Source organism: Acipenser ruthenus, chromosome 16, assembly GCF_902713425.1.
Source record: "Acipenser ruthenus chromosome 16, fAciRut3.2 maternal haplotype, whole genome shotgun sequence".
In the NCBI taxonomy this organism is placed as follows: Eukaryota; Metazoa; Chordata; class Actinopteri; order Acipenseriformes; family Acipenseridae; genus Acipenser; species Acipenser ruthenus.
In genome coordinates this window covers 28,911,346-28,932,495 of record NC_081204.1, presented here as the reverse complement: position 1 = coordinate 28,932,495, position 21,150 = coordinate 28,911,346, and the positions used below count along the sequence as shown (strand labels likewise).

General features: G+C 40.0%; 2 protein-coding genes across 7 annotated transcripts; one reads left to right on the top strand and one right to left on the bottom strand.

The window, feature by feature from the left end:
• Window positions 1-1,085: 1,085 nt before the first annotated feature.
• On the bottom strand, window positions 1,086-14,632 carry LOC117411826 (apoptosis-inducing factor 1, mitochondrial-like). Of its 4 annotated transcripts, none has more exons than XM_034019607.3 (19): window positions 14,370-14,632; window positions 12,844-12,974; window positions 9,506-9,611; window positions 9,308-9,334; window positions 8,806-8,970; window positions 7,775-7,843; window positions 7,083-7,201; window positions 6,491-6,621; window positions 6,167-6,257; window positions 5,794-5,878; window positions 4,968-5,044; window positions 4,678-4,786; window positions 4,201-4,308; window positions 4,013-4,101; window positions 3,517-3,657; window positions 2,898-3,040; window positions 2,534-2,658; window positions 2,123-2,319; window positions 1,086-1,831 (listed from the first exon to the last, which is right to left on the bottom strand). In XM_034019607.3, exons 1-19 carry the CDS (start codon window positions 14,455-14,457, stop codon window positions 1,760-1,762), a joined length of 2,073 nt encoding a protein of 690 aa, XP_033875498.1. In that variant the 5' UTR covers window positions 14,458-14,632; the 3' UTR covers window positions 1,086-1,759. The 4 variants fall into 4 exon arrangements, with proteins under 4 accessions (XP_033875498.1, XP_034759261.1, XP_033875499.1 ...); XM_034903370.2 differs by having other exon boundaries at window positions 8,806-8,964; XM_034019608.3 differs by lacking the exon at window positions 8,806-8,970 and having other exon boundaries at window positions 14,370-14,631.
• Window positions 14,633-14,924: 292 nt separating this feature from the next.
• mars2 (methionyl-tRNA synthetase 2, mitochondrial) lies at window positions 14,925-19,049 on the top strand. Of its 3 annotated transcripts, none has more exons than XM_058989321.1 (4): window positions 14,926-15,085; window positions 15,444-15,691; window positions 16,556-16,890; window positions 17,337-19,049. In XM_058989321.1, the coding sequence occupies exons 2-4, from the start codon at window positions 15,457-15,459 to the stop codon at window positions 18,519-18,521; spliced, it is 1,755 nt and encodes a 584-aa protein (XP_058845304.1). In that variant the 5' UTR covers window positions 14,926-15,085; window positions 15,444-15,456; the 3' UTR covers window positions 18,522-19,049. The 3 variants fall into 3 exon arrangements, with proteins under 3 accessions (XP_033875998.2, XP_058845304.1, XP_058845303.1); XM_058989320.1 differs by having other exon boundaries at window positions 15,405-15,691; XM_034020107.3 differs by having other exon boundaries at window positions 14,925-15,691.
• Window positions 19,050-21,150: the final 2,101 nt, after the last annotated feature.

Genomic DNA, 21,150 nt, shown 5'->3' with positions numbered 1-21,150 from the left:
TAGACCATATTCTCAAATACTTTATCAGCAATGCAGTCATCACTTTCCACAAACAACTCACTGCTCAACCCTTTCTGAATTGAAGCTCCTCCCCCATATTTCAGTGCAAGCCTGTACATGTTAACTTTGCAAAACAAGTTGTTCAGAATAAAAACAGGGTGTGCATTCATCAGACACTGCCGTACGGGAGCCAAGGACACTCCTTAATCATTTATAAAAGTATTTCACTGTTTGAGCATCATGCCGTCTATACAGCCCCGTTTGTGGTACTCGTAGACGTCAGCTTGCTTATACTGTACTCCATTAGTTCTGCTTGATTTGTGGGCAGTTCGCTGAATTAAACTGCATTGCACATCTCTGTCTATTGATAACATTAGTAACTACATCAAACAGTATTGCATTATTTTACTAATTAATTTTAAGTGGTTATATTGTTACATAAAATGAAGAAATATTGCACTCAATCAGAAACAACGTATAGTATATATTTAGCAGCATTAAAGTATCATGTTTTTTTTTTTTTTAAAGTTACTTTAGCAATCATTTTTAAATACCTCTTCTGGCCGAGCGTACTCCATTACAGACATGGGGTTAGGTTTGTAAAATTATGGCTGGAACAAGTTAAGGGACATTGGCAAGGATTGTCAAAGAAAAATATTCAGCATTTCCATAATATGTCATTAAAGGATGGCACAAGGTAAGCAACTTTACCTTCACACAGCAATTGTAAGAAATGACTGCTCAATAAAAAAAAAAATGTTGCATATTCAACAAAACCTGCATTAAACATAGCAGTCAAACTGCATAACAGTTACACAGCAGGTTTGCATTTCAGACATCCTATCATTGGGGCTGTGTAAGTGATAGCCCTAATAATACGCATGGAAGTTGTCAGAACCCATTTTACTATACATAGTCCTGTTTGGTGAACTTGGTTAGGCATTTCCAATGTGAAATCTACAGCTACTTCAACTTAATTCAGAAAGGCTGATAGACACAGTACAAGCCGATAGCTCCCTCTGCTGGTAAGTACTGCAATTTGCAACACATCAAGTGGTTTATCCTCAAAACTTCAGCCAACACACTTTAAAAAATTTTAAACTTATTTATTTTCATTGGGGATTTTCATGTTAGACAAGTATACTTAACTTGTCTACATTAAAAAGAGAATAATAAATAATAATATGTAATATTAACAGTAGGTATGTGTCTATTTTATAAAAGATGTATGTTTTGTGGATGTTTAATTAAAAAGTCAATTACATGAAAGATTACCTAGAATACCGGAATAGTCACAGAAAGCAAATTAGACCAACAATGTAAGACCGTCCTATAAAACAATTAACAAGATAACATTATTTTTTATAAAATCATAATATTCATTTATTTCAATCAATTTTGCAGTTCCTATAACAAATAGCCTCCCACCAGATAAAACCTAAAGGAGTTACTCTGGGCAAACAACACTTTACACAAGTTTACAATTAGGATGCCTAGCTTGTCAAGCAATTCAAATTATTATACATTTATTGTATAGGACATTTTAGAAGAACCTGGCTCAATTTAATACATTTTACAAACCTTTTGAATGATTCAGACAATTGAATTGTACACAAAATAGATTCTCATGCATTTAGCATTTTTTTCTCTTATAAGTGCATTATGTTGACCATTATCAAATCCACAAAAAGGGTAACATTGCATTAAAAATGTGAGTCCATAATGTACAGGTCACAGACACTCATATTAACAAATCCCTTCAGTCTTCATGAATGTTGAATAGCTTGGCTACTTCATTCAGATCTGTATGCTCCTCTCCATCCTTAATGATCTGTAACAATTTAAAACAAATCAATCACAGTAAATGTCATGCCCAAAGACATAAAACTGTACAGCAAATAAATTGCTTTGTTTGTTTTTTTAAATTCAGGTCAGTAACATATACAAAATTAAAGCTCCCTAGACAGCACTTCTCATGTTTTCAGTCCATGAGTTCAGATAACCACTAGTGAACCCAGAAAACAAGCAGGACACCAGTCAGTCAATTACATTTTTGCTGCTAAACTGTCAGAATGACAAAAAAAAAAAAAAAAAAAAAAAAAAAAAAAAAAGATATCCTCACCTTTCTAGCAATAGGCATTCTGTTGAAGACATTCCATAGTATGATCCCGACAACCACATTATCTCGCAGGTAGAAGATGACTCCCTTCCCATAGTCATCTCCTTGCTGAGGTACCTGAGGTGAAGATGGAGTCTTGGTAGACTCACTCGCTCCGCTGGCAACTGCTTCTGTTTCACTTTCAGATCTGATGCCGGTACCTTACAGAATTACAGAGAGTAAAATCATTCCAGTGACTATGTACCACACTTTTCAAAATGTGCACATAGGCACCTAAGAATTAGATCCTCCCCCAGCTCTTTGAGCTTGCCCTGTCAGGAGTGTGCCAACAGAAAAACTGGGATTGTGCCTCCCTGCTGGGAATGATATGATTTAGTATACACAGTGAGCACACGCACACATTGCATTTCTTACCAGATTCCTCTGCAGCAGCTTTGGGCGTGTCCTTTGCAGTTGCTTTTGCAAACACTCCAACAGTAGGTAAACTACTATCTACAATGCCAATAGCTTCATAGCCAACATCCGGTCCAAGGTCACTCCTAAAAAACAGAAAATAATAATTCTAAATGTTTTTGGTGGAAGCAACAGTTCTAAAATTAGCCAGATGCACTTCACAATACAAAGCTTAATAGTAATACCGTTTCAAAATGAGACAATTCAGTTACAAAGAAAAAAAAAACTGCTTACATTGAATACAAGAAATGTTTATTTTCGATCCAACTGGAAAAACAAACATGCAATAAATCTATTGAACCAATCTCAGTGATAGAATTCTTACCAGAACATGGACTGGTGCCAGTACGGTTTGTTTGCTCCACTCATGTTCTCCCCGGCAAGCCTGCCACTCACAACAGCGTGGTCGTGATGCTCCACCCGCCTGCGGCCCAGTCTTATGTCATAAAAACAGGCAGCATCGCCAGCCTTGGGACAGAGTAGAGGTGTGTCAGCCACTGAAACCACATTAAAAGATCTACCGGACGTTCATTGATTTAACACAGATTGCGCAAGGAACTTGGGGTAAAGAAATGATTACAGAAAGTCTTGGACCAAGACATGCATCAAATATTGTGCTTGCATGTTGACTTTACAGCAGAGGTCCAATTTGTACCCACCTGCAAGTCCTAAACATGTTATCCTATTTAAATGTTTTGCTAAATAAGGGATAAATCCAACTGGGGCAGTTCAACATACTTTGTGATGCAGTGGTTTGAGGCCTGACAGATGGCTGGAAAAAGTTTAAAAAAATATTACAACTGAAGAGGCTGCTTAGTGTTATACGGATTATTATAATAAAATGATTTTTCCAACTCCAGCACAACACACAGATTTACCGGACAACAGAAAGCCAAACCCAATTAGTTGCAAAACTGGGTAGAAAGACATTTCTATTAACCTACCACCCAGATATTGGAGCGAGCCTGGAGTTCTGCATTAACTCGGAATCCCCCAAAGTCAGAGTCCACTTCGAGACCGGCTGACTTGGCAAGCTCCACATTGGGCTCCAGTCCCACCGCTGCCACAATGTGATCAGTCTTCACCTGTCACAGGAAAACAGATTCACATATTAGGCCATACACTTTTCTTTTATTCTTGGTAAATAACAAACATTTCATGTCTTTCACCAATCTTGCCATTTAATCTTCAGAGTCTGTATTAAAAGAATTTACGCTTCGGATAAATAATCCTATAGTAATGATTACAGTTCCCTCAGATATGACATGTTGATCTAACACTGTATATTAACATCTTAAATTTACTACCTTGTGTATGTAATACAGCCCAGTGGAGTGCATTTTAGATTTTAGTTACTTTGCTCATTCCTCAAATCATTTAAAACAAAAAACTCAATTGATTTAAGCAAAATAAATATACAAAATAAAATCTGGTATTTACCACTCTACCATCCTTGAGTTTTATTTCCAGCTTGTCATCTTGGTAACTCACTGACTTCACAACAGAGTCTGTCAACACATTGACCCCCTCTGGAACAGAACAGTAGACAAAGTCGTCACCACCAGTGAAACAGGCCAGCATTCAAATCAGCACTCAAGCAATGTAGGGAAGGTAAGTGCATTATCTACCTGTCTTCACTTTGTCAGTGGTCCAGTTGCTGAGGTACTCTGGCAGTACCTTCCCCATATTACCTCCCTCAGGAAACAACTGGTTTACCTCCAGACCGGATTCACGCGCTGCGTAGATAAACCAAAAACAAGCACAGTAATAATACACCAGTAATAATAATTATTAAAAAAATCACTTCTAAAAAGAAGTCTAGATATTACCATGCATGCCTATAAAGAATTATTCACAGGTCATAGAGCTGGCAGAAGCTGCAGTTAGATAAGCCGAAAAGACTCTTTACTGCACATCTGCTCCCTTTACAATACATCTGAAAGGATTTTGTTTTTCTACTTTCATATTCCCAGCAATACCTTTACTTGAGTATTTTTTTTTCTTTTTAAATTAATTTAGGAAAGTAACCTTACAGAAGAACTTAATTTACCGGCTTCTGTTTTGAATGGAGTTCTGCAGAGTTAAAATTAAGTGCTTGCATATACCTCTCCTTCCCAGGGCACAAGCCAATTCACTCCCCATGAAACCGCCACCGATAATTGTGATTGACTTTACATCTTTAGAAATCTTCTCCAAGGACTTGAAATCTTCAATCTAGAGTACGGAGTGGAAGACAAATTCAATGCTTACAAGAAAATAAAGTCAACGAGACAAACACAAATGTAAAACTCATTTGGAAGCAAGCTAATTTTGTAAAGCTAGGAATAAAATATGTTTGCCAATCAATCCCCATTCAACTGATTCTGCATCCTAGCACATGCGAGGCATAACTTACCTTTCTGAACAGTGTTGTCCTCTTTATCACTTCCTCCCCAGCCCTTTCAATAGCCTGGAGATTTCGTGGACTTCCACCTTAAAGTAGGAACAACAATTACATGAGTTAGCAACTGGCAACTGCAGCTGTAATATTTAACCCTTTGCGGTCCATTGTCGGACTGGGTCCAACATTGCAATTATTCCTCACAGGTCCTATGTCGGACTGGGTCCGACATCATTATAGCAACGCAATAAACGGGTGTTTAGTCGTTTTTTCTCCGGAAAAAGCCGAGAAAACCATTCTATTGCCGAGTGGGAGCGACAGAAGCCGAGACAAGTCGGGAAAAAAAAAAAAAAAAAAAAAAAAAAAAGGCGTCTCTCATGAATAGTCATACATGGTATCAGGTATCAGATAATGGGGCGTTCATAGTAAACAAGCTGGCTGAGTGCGTCAGCGCACAGAGACTATCATGGACATTTGCAGAGCTTTTTTCAGATGTTATAGTAATAAAATAATGACTTGATCGATCGGTATGTACGACTATTATTATTATTATTATTTATTTCTTACATAGCTGAACGCTATAGCAAACGAAAGGGTGGGGCGGGGCTGGAGATGCCTAGTGAGTGCTTTGTTGATATGCAGGGCCATTTAAACCCGTTTGACTGTGAAAAAAAATACTTTTAAACAGCGCGTATAAAATTAACTGCGCGTGTGAAAATTAATTAGACTTGACGTGCCTGACGCACATTTAATAAATGGACCGCAAAGGGTTAAAAAACTTCCAACAGAAAAAAGCTCCATCATAGATTACCAAAGGATCACATTATAGCAGTGGGCTTACCTGTTGCTATCAAGCACTTCTCGTAAGAGATTTCAGACCCGTCATCAAGTCTCACTTTGTTTTCCCTCACATCCATGTGTACCACCTACAGTATAAGAAACACAGGATATCGACCTGGTCAACTTCATTCCCAACCGCAAACGTAAGTTAAAAGTGAAACAACTGTGTGTTTTTTGCACACATCAGTAAATACAGACAGACAGAGAGAGAGAGAGAAAATGTGCTGCTTTTGGTATGAAACACAAGGTTTACAGTTTTACATACTGGTAGAATTTTAAAACAGGTTTACTTGATGTTATTTTAAAAACTGAAAAGTTTTCTATAAATTCAAATTTGAAACAAATCTTATCTATGACCTGCTGCAAACATTAACCTTTTTTCTGTTGAGAACAGCCACTCCTCCATTCTCTACATAAGGCAGGTCCTGAGGGCTGACATAAAAGGATGGTGGCTGGAAGTAGATGCTGTAAATAAAACATAGTGGCCCATTAGGAACAAGCAACAGGAGTTATATATATATATATATATATATATATAAAAAATATATACACACACACACATATATATATATATATATATATATATATATTTTTTTTTAAATGCCTTTTTAAGTGTTGTTATCAAACTAGGTCTGAAATAGGTCTTGTTTTATGCTAGGGGAACTAGAATTGCCTAAAAACTTTAGGGGAAAGCTCACCTCCTCTCTTTGCCATTCCACTGTTTAAACCGTAACGTCTCGTTCACGTTGGGATCATCAGAAAACCAGAGCTCCTTCGAGAGAGGCGGACGCATGTACGGCAGCTCTGCTTCTTCAGAGACAATGAGTACCTGTGACAGACAAAACACTTCATTACATAGAGACAATGCATCCTTTTTTACTCATAGCCCCCTACTGCAAAACTTTCCACTCACTATTTTTTCTGTTCTGGCATGCTGCTAGTGTAAAGCTCGTGTCAACGGCCTAGTCGTTTTTCAGATGCCCATTCCAGTTCACATAACAAATCAAAGGGTCTTTCAGCCGCAATAACATGACTCGGTTATGTTAACCACTGTGGGACACAAGCCATAATGTAATGATGTAACCTATCAAATACAACGCTAATTTAATATCAGAAGTGTTTCTGTTTTCTTTTACTTAAAATATTCAAGGATACCAATCAAGCTGTTAAAAAAAATGTTTCTGGACTCAAAATCAGGAAAAAGAATGCAATAAATCCACTGTGACATTTCAGAATCCCAAATGTTAGGGATTTTAGAGCAACCTCAGGTGGAAAGGACAGCAGACTCACTCTGGCTCCTGGATCCCGAGCTCGGATGGACCTGGCTGCTGCGAAGGAGGCTGTGCCACCGCCAATGAGAAGGTAAGGAGCGTGAGGAGGAACCTCGGGACGGGGAACTGTTTCTGGAGCTGGAACACATTTCATTGAGAATTTCAGAGAGGAAGGACTCTACATGGAAGGGGCAAGGTAGGTGTAGGAAGAACCTCGACATGCTGTGGGGTTTCAGGAACCCAACATGGTGAAAGGGAATCCAGCGCAGTATAGATCAACCAGCTAAATCTGTCAGCACCCAACCTAGATGAAAACAGCCTTTATGAGAGGTGCTGTGTTCTCAAAGTAAAAGGAGAAAAAAAAAAAAAAAGGGTGTTACGGCAGTCCCAGAGGTGTACTGACAAAACCCAACTGTAATCCAAAGAATTCACAGTGGAGAGTTTTTCAGAAATCTAACTGTGTAAAGTGCCCTGTGTAAAGAATATACACGGTTTACATATTTCATTTCTTATTTAAGTTTTGTATTTTTTTTAAAGCATGTGAAGAACCCAGTCATGCACAGGATACAATCCCAGTACATCCAACCTTCTCTTGGTTTGTAAAAAGTACAACCAAATTTGTTTGTAAACCAAATACAAAAACAAAACCCTTTTTTTTATATGAATCTTTTTATGAGCCCAAACTCCCAAGTTTGACTCCTCAACTCTTACCACTCTCAACTGCTTCTAGGGGGGGCTGCTCGGTTTCCACAGGTGGGGCTTCTGAAGGGGGGGCAGTCTCTGTAAGCAAAATCCGTGGGATAAAAAAAGCTCAGCGCAAAATCCTAAAACCAGGACTTCTCCAGCACCATGAAAAAAAAAGTGCAAGACCAAACACAAACTAAAGGATGAAAAAGCAACAAAGTATACTTCGACAAAGACTGTAGATAAAAATAAATAAATAAATAAATAGTCTTCATAAAACTATATGCGGAAACTACAGGAGTTGGGATAAAATTAGGTGGGTTAGTCTTCATAAGAGAAAGGATAAACGGTGGATAAAATAAATAAATGGAAAAACGGTGGATTGAAACGAAACAGGAAAAACAACACCTGAAATGCACTCTTCCTGCACCAAGACAAAAAACAGGTGTAATCCACAACCATTTGCATGATATGGTTCCCCCTCAAGTACTCTTTCGAAGCAGAATCCATAAAGATCATTGCAAAATATCAGGAACAATCAGGTACAGGCATACAAAGAACAACCAAATCCAACATGGTTAAAACGGAATGAAGCATGCGTCTTTCTGAAGCCTTATCCAGCTACAGCACTGAAAGGGTTAAAGGTGCTGATGTTAGTGCAAGATTTGAAGGGCCAGAATGAATGAATGCATGGGTGTGTGTTTTGTGTGTGTGTGTATATTAGTGTAAGAAGTGCATTCCTGGGATTAGTAGTTATGCTTGGTGAACTAATGAGAAACCACACAGCCACTTCACAAATGCTTCTCTTGGTTAATTCCTCTTCATTCCCACACATTAGTTTGAGAACTGACTTTAAAAAAGCAATTTGGAAAAATAGCAGAAATCTGTTATGCTTTAATTACTGCAAAGCAGTGAATGAGCTTGGCTAGGTTATTTAATGTTGCATTTTAAAGTAGGAAGAAGCTGAAACATGTAGATTTAATGAATTTTTTTGCACGAGTTTAAAAGACATTTAAAGTAATAAGAAGCTGCATTTCTGTAGATGTGAGGAGCTGAACCTGAAACTTTTGCAGTTGTTTCTTCAGTAGCCATGGCAGGAACTTCAACAGCTGGGGTCTCGGTGTTGTCTCCCAGGGGCTGAGGGGGTGATTCTTCAGTAACAGGAGCACAAGGTACCTCTTCTGGTACAACTGCCTCCTCTTTGGCAATCTGGGGATCTGACTCTTGATGGTAAGAAATCACAGGCACTTTCAAATAACTTGGTCCGATTTCGAAGTGTGTAATAAGATAGAGTTAGTTATTGCAGCATTTAGCATGCTCAGGGCAAGCAAAATGTTGAGCAGAGAGGAATCAGGAGTACCTAAAAACATGTGCCTTTTTTTAAGATGAGACTGCAACACACACACACACACAAAAAACTGATACCTATTCACTTTACATCAGCAATTCCCACCGGAAACTCAAGTTTCAACTGCATAGCGACTTCAAATTTTACTAATGACAAACTAAAACAGCAGGGAAATGTAACAGTACAAGTTATTCCCATCATCAATCACTTACCCTTTTCTGATCCACCTTCACCTTTCTCTGAAAGCAAAAAACAAAATAGATTTAACAAGAATTAAATTGGAAGAAGCGAGGCACAATTATGGGGTTAGGTAGGTAGGTAGGTAGGTAGGTAGGTAGGAGGACCACCCCCCCAATTAAAAAAGCGAGATTGTAATTACATCTTTTTTCTTAAAGCTACAGTATACACACCTATAGGCTGTAGCTCTGTAGGGGTCAATTCCTTGTTTTGCCTTGAAACAATTTCAGCTATTCTTTCCTGGTACCGGACTTTATCCCCGTGTAAAGTACTATATGCCTGTAATACAGAACAGTTTAAAATATTAATGTTTCAGAACAGCACTTTGAGGCTGATAAAACTGAATTATAAATCTTTATCTTGAACAACTAGTTGTAATACTCAATTGCATTGGCATAACAGCAATATGTGTTCCAAAAGTATTTTAGTTTATCAAGTACTGCCTTTGGGAAATGTAATAAAAGGTACCTGTACTGTTACAGCATACTGTAGTTTAGAAGCTTTTCACCATGCAAGATTTCCATTACACGAGAGTAGATGTTAAAACTTCATGCTGATTTGAACTCGGCTCTCGCCAAGATAAGCACCAACTAAGACGTAGCTTTACAGTAAACTAATGTGATCCATATGCGTCTCCATCCATTTACGTTTCCTTCCATATGATGATGTAGATATCCTTCTGTCTGGTGTTAATGGCTGAAGTGTAATGCTGGCTCCAGGGATCAGCTTATTTTGCCTCCCTGGCGCATCAGCACACACAACGGCTGCGATGCTGGCTCCGGGGATCAACCAAAGTGCGGCCTCCCCAGCGCATCAGCATGACAACCGTCTGGATTGAGCTAAGTAGGGTATATCTCTGGGGTTTTCAAGTGGGCACCTTCCATCCTCAGTGTTTCGTCGACTAGCCCACGACACCTCAAGAGGGCTCGACGGTGATTCTGGCGTCCCAGCATCACCCCCCTCCGTCCCCCACTCAACTCAGCCCAGCTTACTTACCTGTCCCCAGCCAGAATCTTTCCGTCTCAACCACAGCCAGTTGCTGCTCCTCTCTGCTGCTTCAGATAAGTTCTTCACTGTGCGACGCAACTCTTGGCCACTGAATCCGACGTCTCTGAGAAACCGGGTTGTAGAGTGTGCCACAAATCCTCGACAACCCACTTCCACTGGGTAAACCCGAACTCTCCATCCTCGCTGTTCCGCTTCAGTGGCTAGTTGAGCATACCGCAGTTTCTTCCTCTCATACGCCTCATCTACAGCATCCTCCCATGGCACTGTTAACTCTACCAGGTGAACAAGGCGTGCTGATCCAGACCACAAGACAATATCTGGTCGAAGGTTAGTGGTGGCAATCTCAGGTGGAAAAATAAGCCGTTGACCAACATCTGCCAGCATATTCCAGTCTCTAGCAGCTTCCAGTTGTCCTGGGCGAGGATTGGTTTTAACACCTTTTCTTGGTGGTTGCTCTCCTGGGCGGAGGAATGTTGTCTTTTGTGTGTAATGTTTTGATGGAACAGGTGGCAACTTATTGGTCATGTTACGCTTGTCTTCCAATGCTAAGGCCAAACATCGCAGCACCTGGTCATGGCGCCAAGTAAACCGTCCTTGGCTAAGAGCCACCTTACATCCTGTCAAAATGTGCCTTAATGTTGCAGGTGATGAACACAAAGGACATGAGGGATCCTCTCCTACCCAGAGGTTTAGGTTCTGTGGTGATGGGAGAACATCATATGTTGACCTGATGAGGAAACTGATCCTGCTCTGTTCCATTGACCATAGGTCTTGCCAGCCAATCTTGCGTTGTTCCACACTCTCCCATCTCATCCATTCTCCCTGTTTGGCCTGGGAAATGGCCTTTATACACCTCATCCTCTCCTCCTGCTTTTGCACCTCGTTGACTACCAGCTTCCTTCTTTGAGCTGGGGCCGCCTTGTGCCATGTAGGAGGAGTTGAACTGAAACCAAGACCCCCTCTTCCATGCTGAACTTGCCCCATGATATCACCAATTCGAAGGGCAGCCTTTGCATCTTCCACAGCTTTCTTTGCCGCCCACTTTCTTCCAGTTTTCAACACAGGTGCTGCCTCCCTTACGCATTTATCGCGTGACTCTACTAATGTCATTTCCAATCTGACCTTGGCGCACTTAAACTCCTCGGTTAGAGCAGAGACTGGTAGCTGCAGTATTCCTTTACCATAAAGTCCCACTCTGCTGAGGCAGCGTGGAACTCCCAACCATTTCCTGATGTATGAACTGATTAAAGCTTCCAGCTTCTCTACTGTTGTCAAAGAAACCTCGTACACAGTCAGTGGCCACAGCAACCTCGGCAGTAGACCAAACTGAAAGCACCAGAGTTTTAGTTTACCTGGTAGAGCGCAGCTGTCTATGCTCTTCAACCCTTCCACTGCTTGTTGTCTAACTTCTCCCACACGAACTGTGTCCTTTAGATCCCCGTCGTACCATCTCCCAAGACTCTTCACTGGCTTCTCAGACACTGTTGGTATTGCCTCACCATTAATGAAGAATGTTTTATCTACTACTTTGCCTTTAATTATAGAGATGCTCCTTGATTTAGTGGGCTTGAATTGCATTCGTGCCCATTCAATGTTATTGGTTAATTTGCCCAATAATCGATTAGTGCAGGCTACTGTTGTAGTCATGGTTGTCATGTCATCCATGTATGCTCGAATTGGTGGTAGTCGCATTCCAGAAGCCAAGCGCTCTCCTCCTACTACCCATTTTGATGCCCTAATGATTACTTCCATTGCCATGGTAAAAGCCAGTGGAGAAATGGTGCATCCTGCCATTATTCCAACCTCTAGGCATTGCCATGTAGTGCTGAATTCTGAAGTTGAAAAACTGAATTGCAAATCTCCAAAATAGGCTTTCACTAAATTTGTTATTGTCATCGGTACACTGAAAAAATCAAATGCTGCCCAAAGTAGTTCATGTGGCACTGAACCATATGCATTAGCCAAATCCAGGAATGTCACATGGAGCTCCTTCCTCTCCTTTTTAGCTGATTGAATTTGTTGCCAGATCACATTGATGTGTTCTAAGCAACCTGGGAAAAAAAATCTTTATCTTGAACAACTAGTTGTAATACTCAATTGCATTGGCATAACAGCAATATGTGTTCCAAAAGTATTTTAGTTTATCAAGTACTGCCTTTGGGAAATGTAATAAAAGGTACCTGTACTGTTACAGCATACTGTAGTTTAGAAGCTTTTCACCATGCAAGAAGTTATATTAAGTTTGGTATATGCACCAAAATTCTGCCAAATTCTAAAACCGAACCAAATGACCAGTGTTGCACAAGTGTTGAATCAGTCTCGTGTGAAAAACACAGGTGTACAACATGAACACAGGTAATTTTTAAAAGGATTTTGGAGCAGATGGAAATGATCCAATTGCCAACCGATACATTTAGTTCCTTTTTTGATAAGCATTTCCAGTTACATCTTAGCCTCTGTGTATTGCAGCAGTGTGTTTATTTTAATTAAAATGGAAACTTACATATACACCTCCACCTATAACTGTCCCTCCTACAAGTAGATAGTATAGCAGATTATCGCTACTTCCCCCTGGAGGCCCGGATGACATGGAGGCCCTCTGCATGGGTCTAAAAGAACTCTCACACTTCAGCACTAGGGAGACAAGAAAAGCACAACAACGTGAAAATTGAGTTTTTCAGATTCTTCTTACTGGTGCAATTGTTTATTACTTACTATGTGCTCTTAATGGACTTTACTCGTATAAGCAAATATTTTTACTATAATTAACTGCTCTTGAATGTAATTTACTTTGCTCTTATTTTAATTTGATCTTATTTTCTACTGATTTTATTGTACTTTATAAGTGCTCCTAACTATGATGTGATATTCTGTAATGTGATTTTGTGCACTGTGATATTTTGTAAGGTGATGCTTTGTATTGTGATATTTTGTAATAACTGTAAGTCGCCCTGGATAAGGGAATCTACTAAGAAAAATAAATAAATAAATAAATAAAAATAAGTATTATTATTATTATTATTATTATTATTAACAATGAATGCAAAGATTTATTAGGATAGAAACAACACCTAAAATGTACAGTGCTGATTTTAAACTTGATTTTAAACAAAACAATAAAAAAAAAAACTAAATACTAATGTGCATGCATCTTTGTGACAGAGAAGATGCAAGTGGCAAGGTGCAGGCAGATTGCACTGGACCGCTGAGTGTCAAGATTATTGCTTGTGATGGACTTATATACAGTTCAATGGTTATCTGAAACTGTAAGCACAGCACTTCACATTCTGCTATGTGTGTATTCAAAACGTACGATAAATATTTTCTTAATAAAAAGACCTAGTATAAATATGTAATATGGGTATCAAAATAGCTGGGCAGGTCTGTGCAATCCTAACAGCGGGTTACTTAGAAAGATGTCTGGTCTACGAGACACAAAGGCCTAGAACACAAGAAAAAGTAGTTAAGGTAGCTTGGTTTGTCACGACCTTGGCTTTACTCGCTGTGTCTGGCTGAGAGACATGCTGAGCTGTGCCAATGCCTGCCGCGTCAGTCAAGCTATACTTTACCACGTTTTATAGTGTGTGTCGGTGTCAAAGTCAACAACACGGTGCTCCCCTAATAGTGCAACAAGTTTGACTCTACGTTCCGCTAGGTAGTGTTGAACATTTTCGTAAATACAAAAAATTTAAATAAAGGTAACAAAAAAAAAAAAAGATTCTCAAACTGTTTTAAATGATACAGTCTTTTAAATTTAGGTCTGCGGCCTGCTGTTGGCTGTCACACAAGACACTGCCTCAACTGGAATATTTTCCCCAAATAAATGAAAACATTCACAAATAAGTACCTCATTGGTGGTTAATTTAAAAAAATGAATGATTAAGTAAGTATCTTAACAACCCTATGCAACTGAATTCGGGCTTAATAAATGGTTTTGAAATCAACTCATACTGTCATTATACATTATACATAAGAAAACAATCTGTCCTCCTCCAAAATCAAACACAAAACGTTCTTCAACGGTCTTACCTGTCTGCTTTGCGCTTTTTCGGCACAATGTGGAAGAAGGCCTGACCAATGGGGCCAGCTTCTGCCAGGCTGTCCTGCATTTCAACATATTTGCAAACTCCTGCCACAACGCTGCCCAGTGCAACTAGTAAAGTACAGTCCACGCCACCACAGCACGCCTTACTCAGTCCTGGAGCTCTGGAGCTCAGCACTCAACTCGCTCACAGTACTCTCACTGAACGCCGGGTTCTGCTCGCCCGGCCAAACTCCGCCCACAAAGACAGGCTATTGGAAGCGGTGACGAGCCTCGGCTTTCTCGATTGCTCGTTTTCCTAATCAATCCAACTGCAGCAGTTCCCTGTAAGCGGATTGGTTGAAACATTCTTCTTCTGACACTATGCTCCCACCCTGAAACTAGAGGTCATTGACAGTCTCGTTTATGGAGTTCGTTGCTGGATCTGCACGTCAATCAAACGTTTCATCCAACGCCTTGTTTTCAATCGTCGATTGGCTGACCTTAGCCTAGATAGGCGGGGTTTGGAATCACGGTGGTTTGCAATTGGCTTATTCACCATTCATCTCAGACAGCCGGAAGAAACATTCCAATGTCACAGCACACGAGTTTAGCATTATTAGGCATGTGGAACAATTTGTGTTTATTATAATTCTATTTCTGGGGATAATTTATGACATGAATCGTGGTCCAAAGCTGAATGTTTGCACTTCGGTTCTGCTGTGTGAGTAGATTGAATATATGTTTTGTATTAGTGCAAATATTATTTATTTCAATCATGGATAAATACTAAATTTAGTAGACTGTTTATGTGGTAGCATGTGATTATTACAGTTGCTGAACACATGTGATTTTACAAAACCCTGCGTATTTTTGTACAAAGCTTTCTCGTTAAGTAATATAATACTTAAACAATAGTAGCTTTTGACCAAATTCCAAATAACCATTTACTGAAGAACATTTATTATTCAAAATAATTGTATATGGTTGAAGCATTGGATTCTAATTAAAATGAGTCTTTATCGCCATTGCTTAATGAAAAGCATGAACTACATGAAGGTCTCAAGAAGTGATTTCTCCAGACTGCTCCACAGGATGAGTGCATTGCGCTGCAGAAGTTTCTCCTCGCTGATTTCCAGTCGAACCAGTTTCGATTTAGACCGTTCACCAGCCCCAGACAGTTCCCCCAATAAAGACTATTACTACATCACCACTCCAATCTTCTATGTTAACGCAGCCCCCCACATCGGGCATTTGTACTCTGCCGTCATAGCGGATTGTCTGCACAGGTACAAGCAGATGCGTGGCTTCACATCAAAGTTTTCCACAGGTAAGGTACTGACCATTTCTTCCACATTTACAGCATTTGGTTTCAGAAGTACTGTGTGACGATTTTCTGAGCATGTCTGTTTGTCCACTGTTAATGCTGTTTTTCTTGAATGGTTCATTAACTAGTCCGGGTTCAGTAGGACTTAATACTGGTCCCTTTTCACACATTTTTAAGTGCTATTTTAATGAATGTTTTGTTTAAACTGAAAATAAACTTTGGACCCTTTCTAAAATAGTTGGGCAGGATTCGTGAACAGTTCACACCAAAATACTGCAGATTGATATCAAACCAATAAGTAAACATTTGGTTTAAAAAGTAGAATTCAATCCACAGTTAAATGCATTTACATTTTTGTACACCCATAGAAAAAAAAACATTCTAAAAGGATACCATCAATGCATCAAAGTACTTTTTGCTGTACAGTATATTTGCTTTTTATTAGTTATCAGTAAGCAATTAGAATGGCCTCTTGTGGAATATTCAGTAGCAGGTCATGGATGAGTAAGTCATTCATGGTATTGGGTTGCTAATATATAAAATGCTTTGAATATTTGAACAAGCCAATCATATTATATTATTTCAAATTGGTCTCCAAGGGCTTCCACTTGGTCCATACCAGATTTACAATGTGCAAAGTGGCTTTATAGTTTGCCATTCATAGTAAAAGGCTTCTGACATTGGAAAAAGTTAAGTTTTCAAGTCTTTAGGAAACTCAGCCCCTAAAATGTTAGTATTTAGTGACAGCAAGCAAATCCATTGAGTGTAATAAGTCAAATTGTGGAAGGAGAGGTTGACGTTCAATTTAATGTTGGATTAGCCCATTGTAAACTTTATTATTTTGAGTATTTTTTTTTTTTTTTGTAGGAACAGATGAGCATGGTTTAAAAATCCAGCAAGCTGCAGACGCTGCTGGGAAAGATCCCCTGAGCTTCTGTACAGAAGTATCTGAGAAGTTTAAATCTCTGTTCCAAAGCTCTCAGATCTCCTATACCGACTACATCAGGACCACAGGAGAGCAGCATCGCAGGGCAGTGGAGCACTTCTGGACAGTCTTGTACGACAAGGGCTTTATTTACAAAGGGGTGTACGAGGGCTGGTATTCCACCCCAGACGAGAGTTTTCTGACAGAGTCCCAGGTCGCCGACTCGAAGGACAAAAATGGGAAACCGATCAAGGTCTCTTTGGAAAGCGGTCACCAGGTGTGTGGGATAAACTTTCTGTAGTTATCAGAACTTGACTTATTACTGCTTTATAAAAAATGATCAGCTGGAATGCCACAGCTTGTTTCACTGGTGTTCTGCAGTTGTCCAGGCGCACAGGTTTACAGCAGGATACAAGCACTACAGCAACCCTGCAGGCTGGCTCGCTCAGGTATGTTGGCTGAACCTCAAGGGTTGGAAACTGTTCTAGAATGCTGTTGGATTTTCAAACAGTCTAGAACGGTTCCACCCAAACAGTCTTTATACACGTAGTTATGAGAATAAGCTGGTTATATGTAAAATGTGAAAGGGGATACACCTGAGAGAAATCCCAATTTGTAAGAATAAATAACTTGGGGGCTGCTAAACATTCTGAGTTTGTCCAAATGTTGCACTGGTGCTAAAGCATAAATAGGACTCATTTCTTACTTGTTTTTCACGAACAGGTAGAGTGGATGAAGGAGGAGAACTACATGTTCCGCCTGTCAGAATTCAGACCTGCACTGCTCCAGTGGCTCAGAGAGAACCCCAGAGCTGTGCGCCCCACAAAGTTCTACAACATCGCCCTCCAGTGGCTGCAGGAAGATCTGCCTGATCTTTCAGTGTCCCGCCAAAGAGACCGCCTCCAGTGGGGTATCCCAGTCCCAGGAGACCCTGGGCAGACAATATATGTGTGGCTGGATGCTTTAGTCAACTACCTCACTGTGGCAGGCTACCCTGAGGGGCACTCTCAGTGGTGGCCCGCAGCCCGTCACGTGGTAGGCAAAGACATCCTCAAGTTCCACGCAATATACTGGCCAGCTTTCCTCATGGCTGCCGGTGTGCCTCTCCCTCAGGCTATTTATGTGCATTCTCATTGGACAGTCAGCGGGCAGAAGATGTCAAAGAGTCTGGGGAACGTGGTGGATCCCTTGGAGAGGTCCCAACAGTATACAGCAGATGGGCTTAGATATTTCCTTCTAAGGCAGGGAGTCCTGGACACAGACTGCGACTATTATGATGACAAGGTAATCAAACTTCTCAACTCCGAGCTGGCAGATACCTTGGGGGGTCTTCTGAACCGTTGCACCGCTCCAAGCATTAACCCCGAGCAGATATACCCCTCTTTCTGTGGTCTCTGCTTCCCGACAGAATATGTGAGGGGTTCCCCCGAGAGAAGAGCAGTTCCTGAGGACTACAGGCTGGTGGAGTCAGTCTCTCGGCTGTCGGCGGAGGTTGAACACCACTTTGAAAACCTCCAGATCTACAAGGCCTTGGAAACTGTCAGCCACTGTGTCCGACAGACCAACGGCTTCTTTCAAAGGCACGCACCCTGGAAGCTTGATAGGAACAACCCCCAGGACCGGCGCTGGCTGGATACCGTCCTTCACGTTGCCCTGGAGTGCCTGCGGGTTTACGGCACCCTCTTGCAGCCGGTGGTGCCCATGACAGCGGATATGCTCCTCTCCAGGCTTTCAGTGGAGCCCAGCAGAAGGGGCTGGGAGGACCTGAACTTCCTGACCAGGTATCAGGGAGAGAACTGTCCATTCGAAGGACGGACTTTGGGTCCTGACACTGGCATCCTATTTAGCAGACTAGACAGGACAGAGAAAGCTGAATGCAAACCCAAGAAATCAAAGAAAGTGAAATGAACCGTTTTTATTATATGTTTTTATTTTGTATTGTACCTTCTGTAATATGCACACTTTTTATGTGCCAGTGTCATATTAAAATAATCTTTTGGTAAATGGAGTGGTTATAAATAAACATGCAGTGTGGAAGTCTGTGTGATTTAACTGCTGTTCCACCTGTGCTGTTTTCTCATTGGATGTGCTTCTCAGCAAGTCCAGAAGGTCACGGTTTTGTGACATGTCTGAATGTTAGAGTATGTGGACATACACCAACCATCAAATGCCGTCTGTCTGCCCCTCTGAGCATGGTGTGTGCGTGTTTGTGTATTTGAGTGTGTATGAAAGGAAATAAGCCACTTTTAAATTTTAGGCATGTGAGCAATAAGACCCCCATTGCAATGCTGCCAAGGTTTTGCTATGAGCTTAACTAGTAACTTGCAATGGCCTCAACAATGTACAGGACTGTTCTTTGTCTGATTTATACAGTTTTGATTTCACTTCATGTAACAGTAAAGATACTTTGTCAAGACATCTCTGTCATTCCAGATGATTAGGTATCTCTTCATATTACTGGCATTAGTTCCACTATCTCTAAGCTGTGATTATAGTCCCTAGCCCCAGGATTCTTAAGCACTGAATTACATCAACTGTTGCATAGCGGTGGGTCAGGGTTTAACATGGTTAATCACATTTATTTTGCATTTTAAAATAAATTAGAGAAATGCTTCAAGTTGTTGAAAATTGAATTTTATAAATACATTTAAATCTGCCAGTGCCTGTGGATGTGTGTTTGCCAGAAACCAACCAATGAGTAATCGCTCATACCTTTGATGATAGATATGATTTTTAAAAAAGGAATAAATGTTGTGTGCAGCTGCATTGAGACAGCATTGTCCTGTAAGCAGTGAGCAGAACAAACAAAAAAGCATTCCTCGTTGTGTAACAGATCTTCCTTCATGAATGGGGCATGAAACAGAAAGAAGTGGCTTGTAAAAAGGTTACTTTGCTAGTGAGAAGTTAGAACCCACTTCAAGGCCCTACATAATGCTTTTAGAGATCAAGTACCGTGGATATGACAAAAACCCACAAGCTAGATAAATATTTTAACACAGCAGAGCAGTGGCACAAAGTTACCACTGAGTGTATACTGTATATAAATATTCTATTCTGTTTCTTGGTGTTTTCTTTTCACAGTATCCTTGAAGTACCACTTGCATCTCCGTGTCAAGGTGACGCTAGATATAAGTTGCACCAATTATGTTTTTAAAATGTTTTTACATTCACGTCTCAGCTGGTCAATTCCCGTTCAGCTTTTCATTTGTATGGTTTCTGCCTTGCAGTGATAAAAGCGCTAAATGAAAAAATGCAATGCCGCAGAATCTAACACATCTGGATTGCAAATAAATACATGTTATTGAAGTATGCTGTCAGTTCTGCTTTGCAACACTCTCTGTTTCAAGTTGGTGCTGAAATCATCTGCTCACAGTTTATTTTATTTATGTACCTGTAATTATTTAATTATTTCAGAATACCCACACCCCCTGTTATAAGAGGTGATACAGAAGTTTGCTGTTTGATTTAAGCAAGACAATTTGGTTCATCTTTTACTGAAGAATGACATGCAATAGTGCAACAATTGTAAAAAAGAAAAATCAGAAATAGCTCTACATAGGAAACATATTTCTATTTATGTGCCCTTAATATCTTATAGTTTAGTCAAATGCACCATAGTTCAGTAGGGAAAATAACAATGTTTATTAAAGCTTAGACAATACTGCGCTATACATATTTTCATTACATCTTTGGCCTCATCCTTAATTTAGTTTGCGGATAGGACAGCAGTGTGGAGTAGTGGTTAGGGCTCTGGACTCTTGACCGGAGGGTTGTGGGTTCAATCCCCAGTGGGGGATACTGCTGTTGTACCCTTGAGCAAGGTACTTTACCTAGATTGCTCCAGTAAAAACCCATCTGTATAAATGGGTAATTGTATGTAAAATAATGTGATATCTGTATAATGTGATATAATGTATAATGTGCTATCTTGTAACAATTGTAAGTTGCCCTGGATAAGGGCGTCTGCTAAGAAATAAATAATAATAATAATAATAAAGGATCCCAAGAGTCAGAAATAACTCATGATGAAAAATAACTTTTCTACCCGAATCTGCCTGTAATCTATATGCACTATTTTATAGATTCGAACATTGACTTTTGCTAGCTATTTCTTTTCTATTGTTTTTCAGCAATGGCACAAAATCAATGCAGAGGGAGTGACAATTCTCCAAGGTATGAGGACTGTTAACTACATCCTGTGTTAATAGCCATGTCCAATCCCGGTCCCCTCCAATTAGACAATTTCATTACAAGGGTCAATGGACAATTACAAAGAAAATGCAATTGTTTGCCAATTGTCAATGGTGAAAAATTGGATACATCTACCTTAGCAATTCAAAAGCATTCATGAGCAGACATTGTGGCAATGATTTTACATGAAAAGTAATTGTTCTTAGTTGTTATCGAGTGGGTTGGAGGTCACATAAGTGTGAGTGTGTGCATCATGTTTCTGGTTTGTGTCCATTAAAGCTTATCACCCACAACTATAAACTTTCAGTAGCACTAAATTTAGATTAAACATTTTAAAAATATGTTT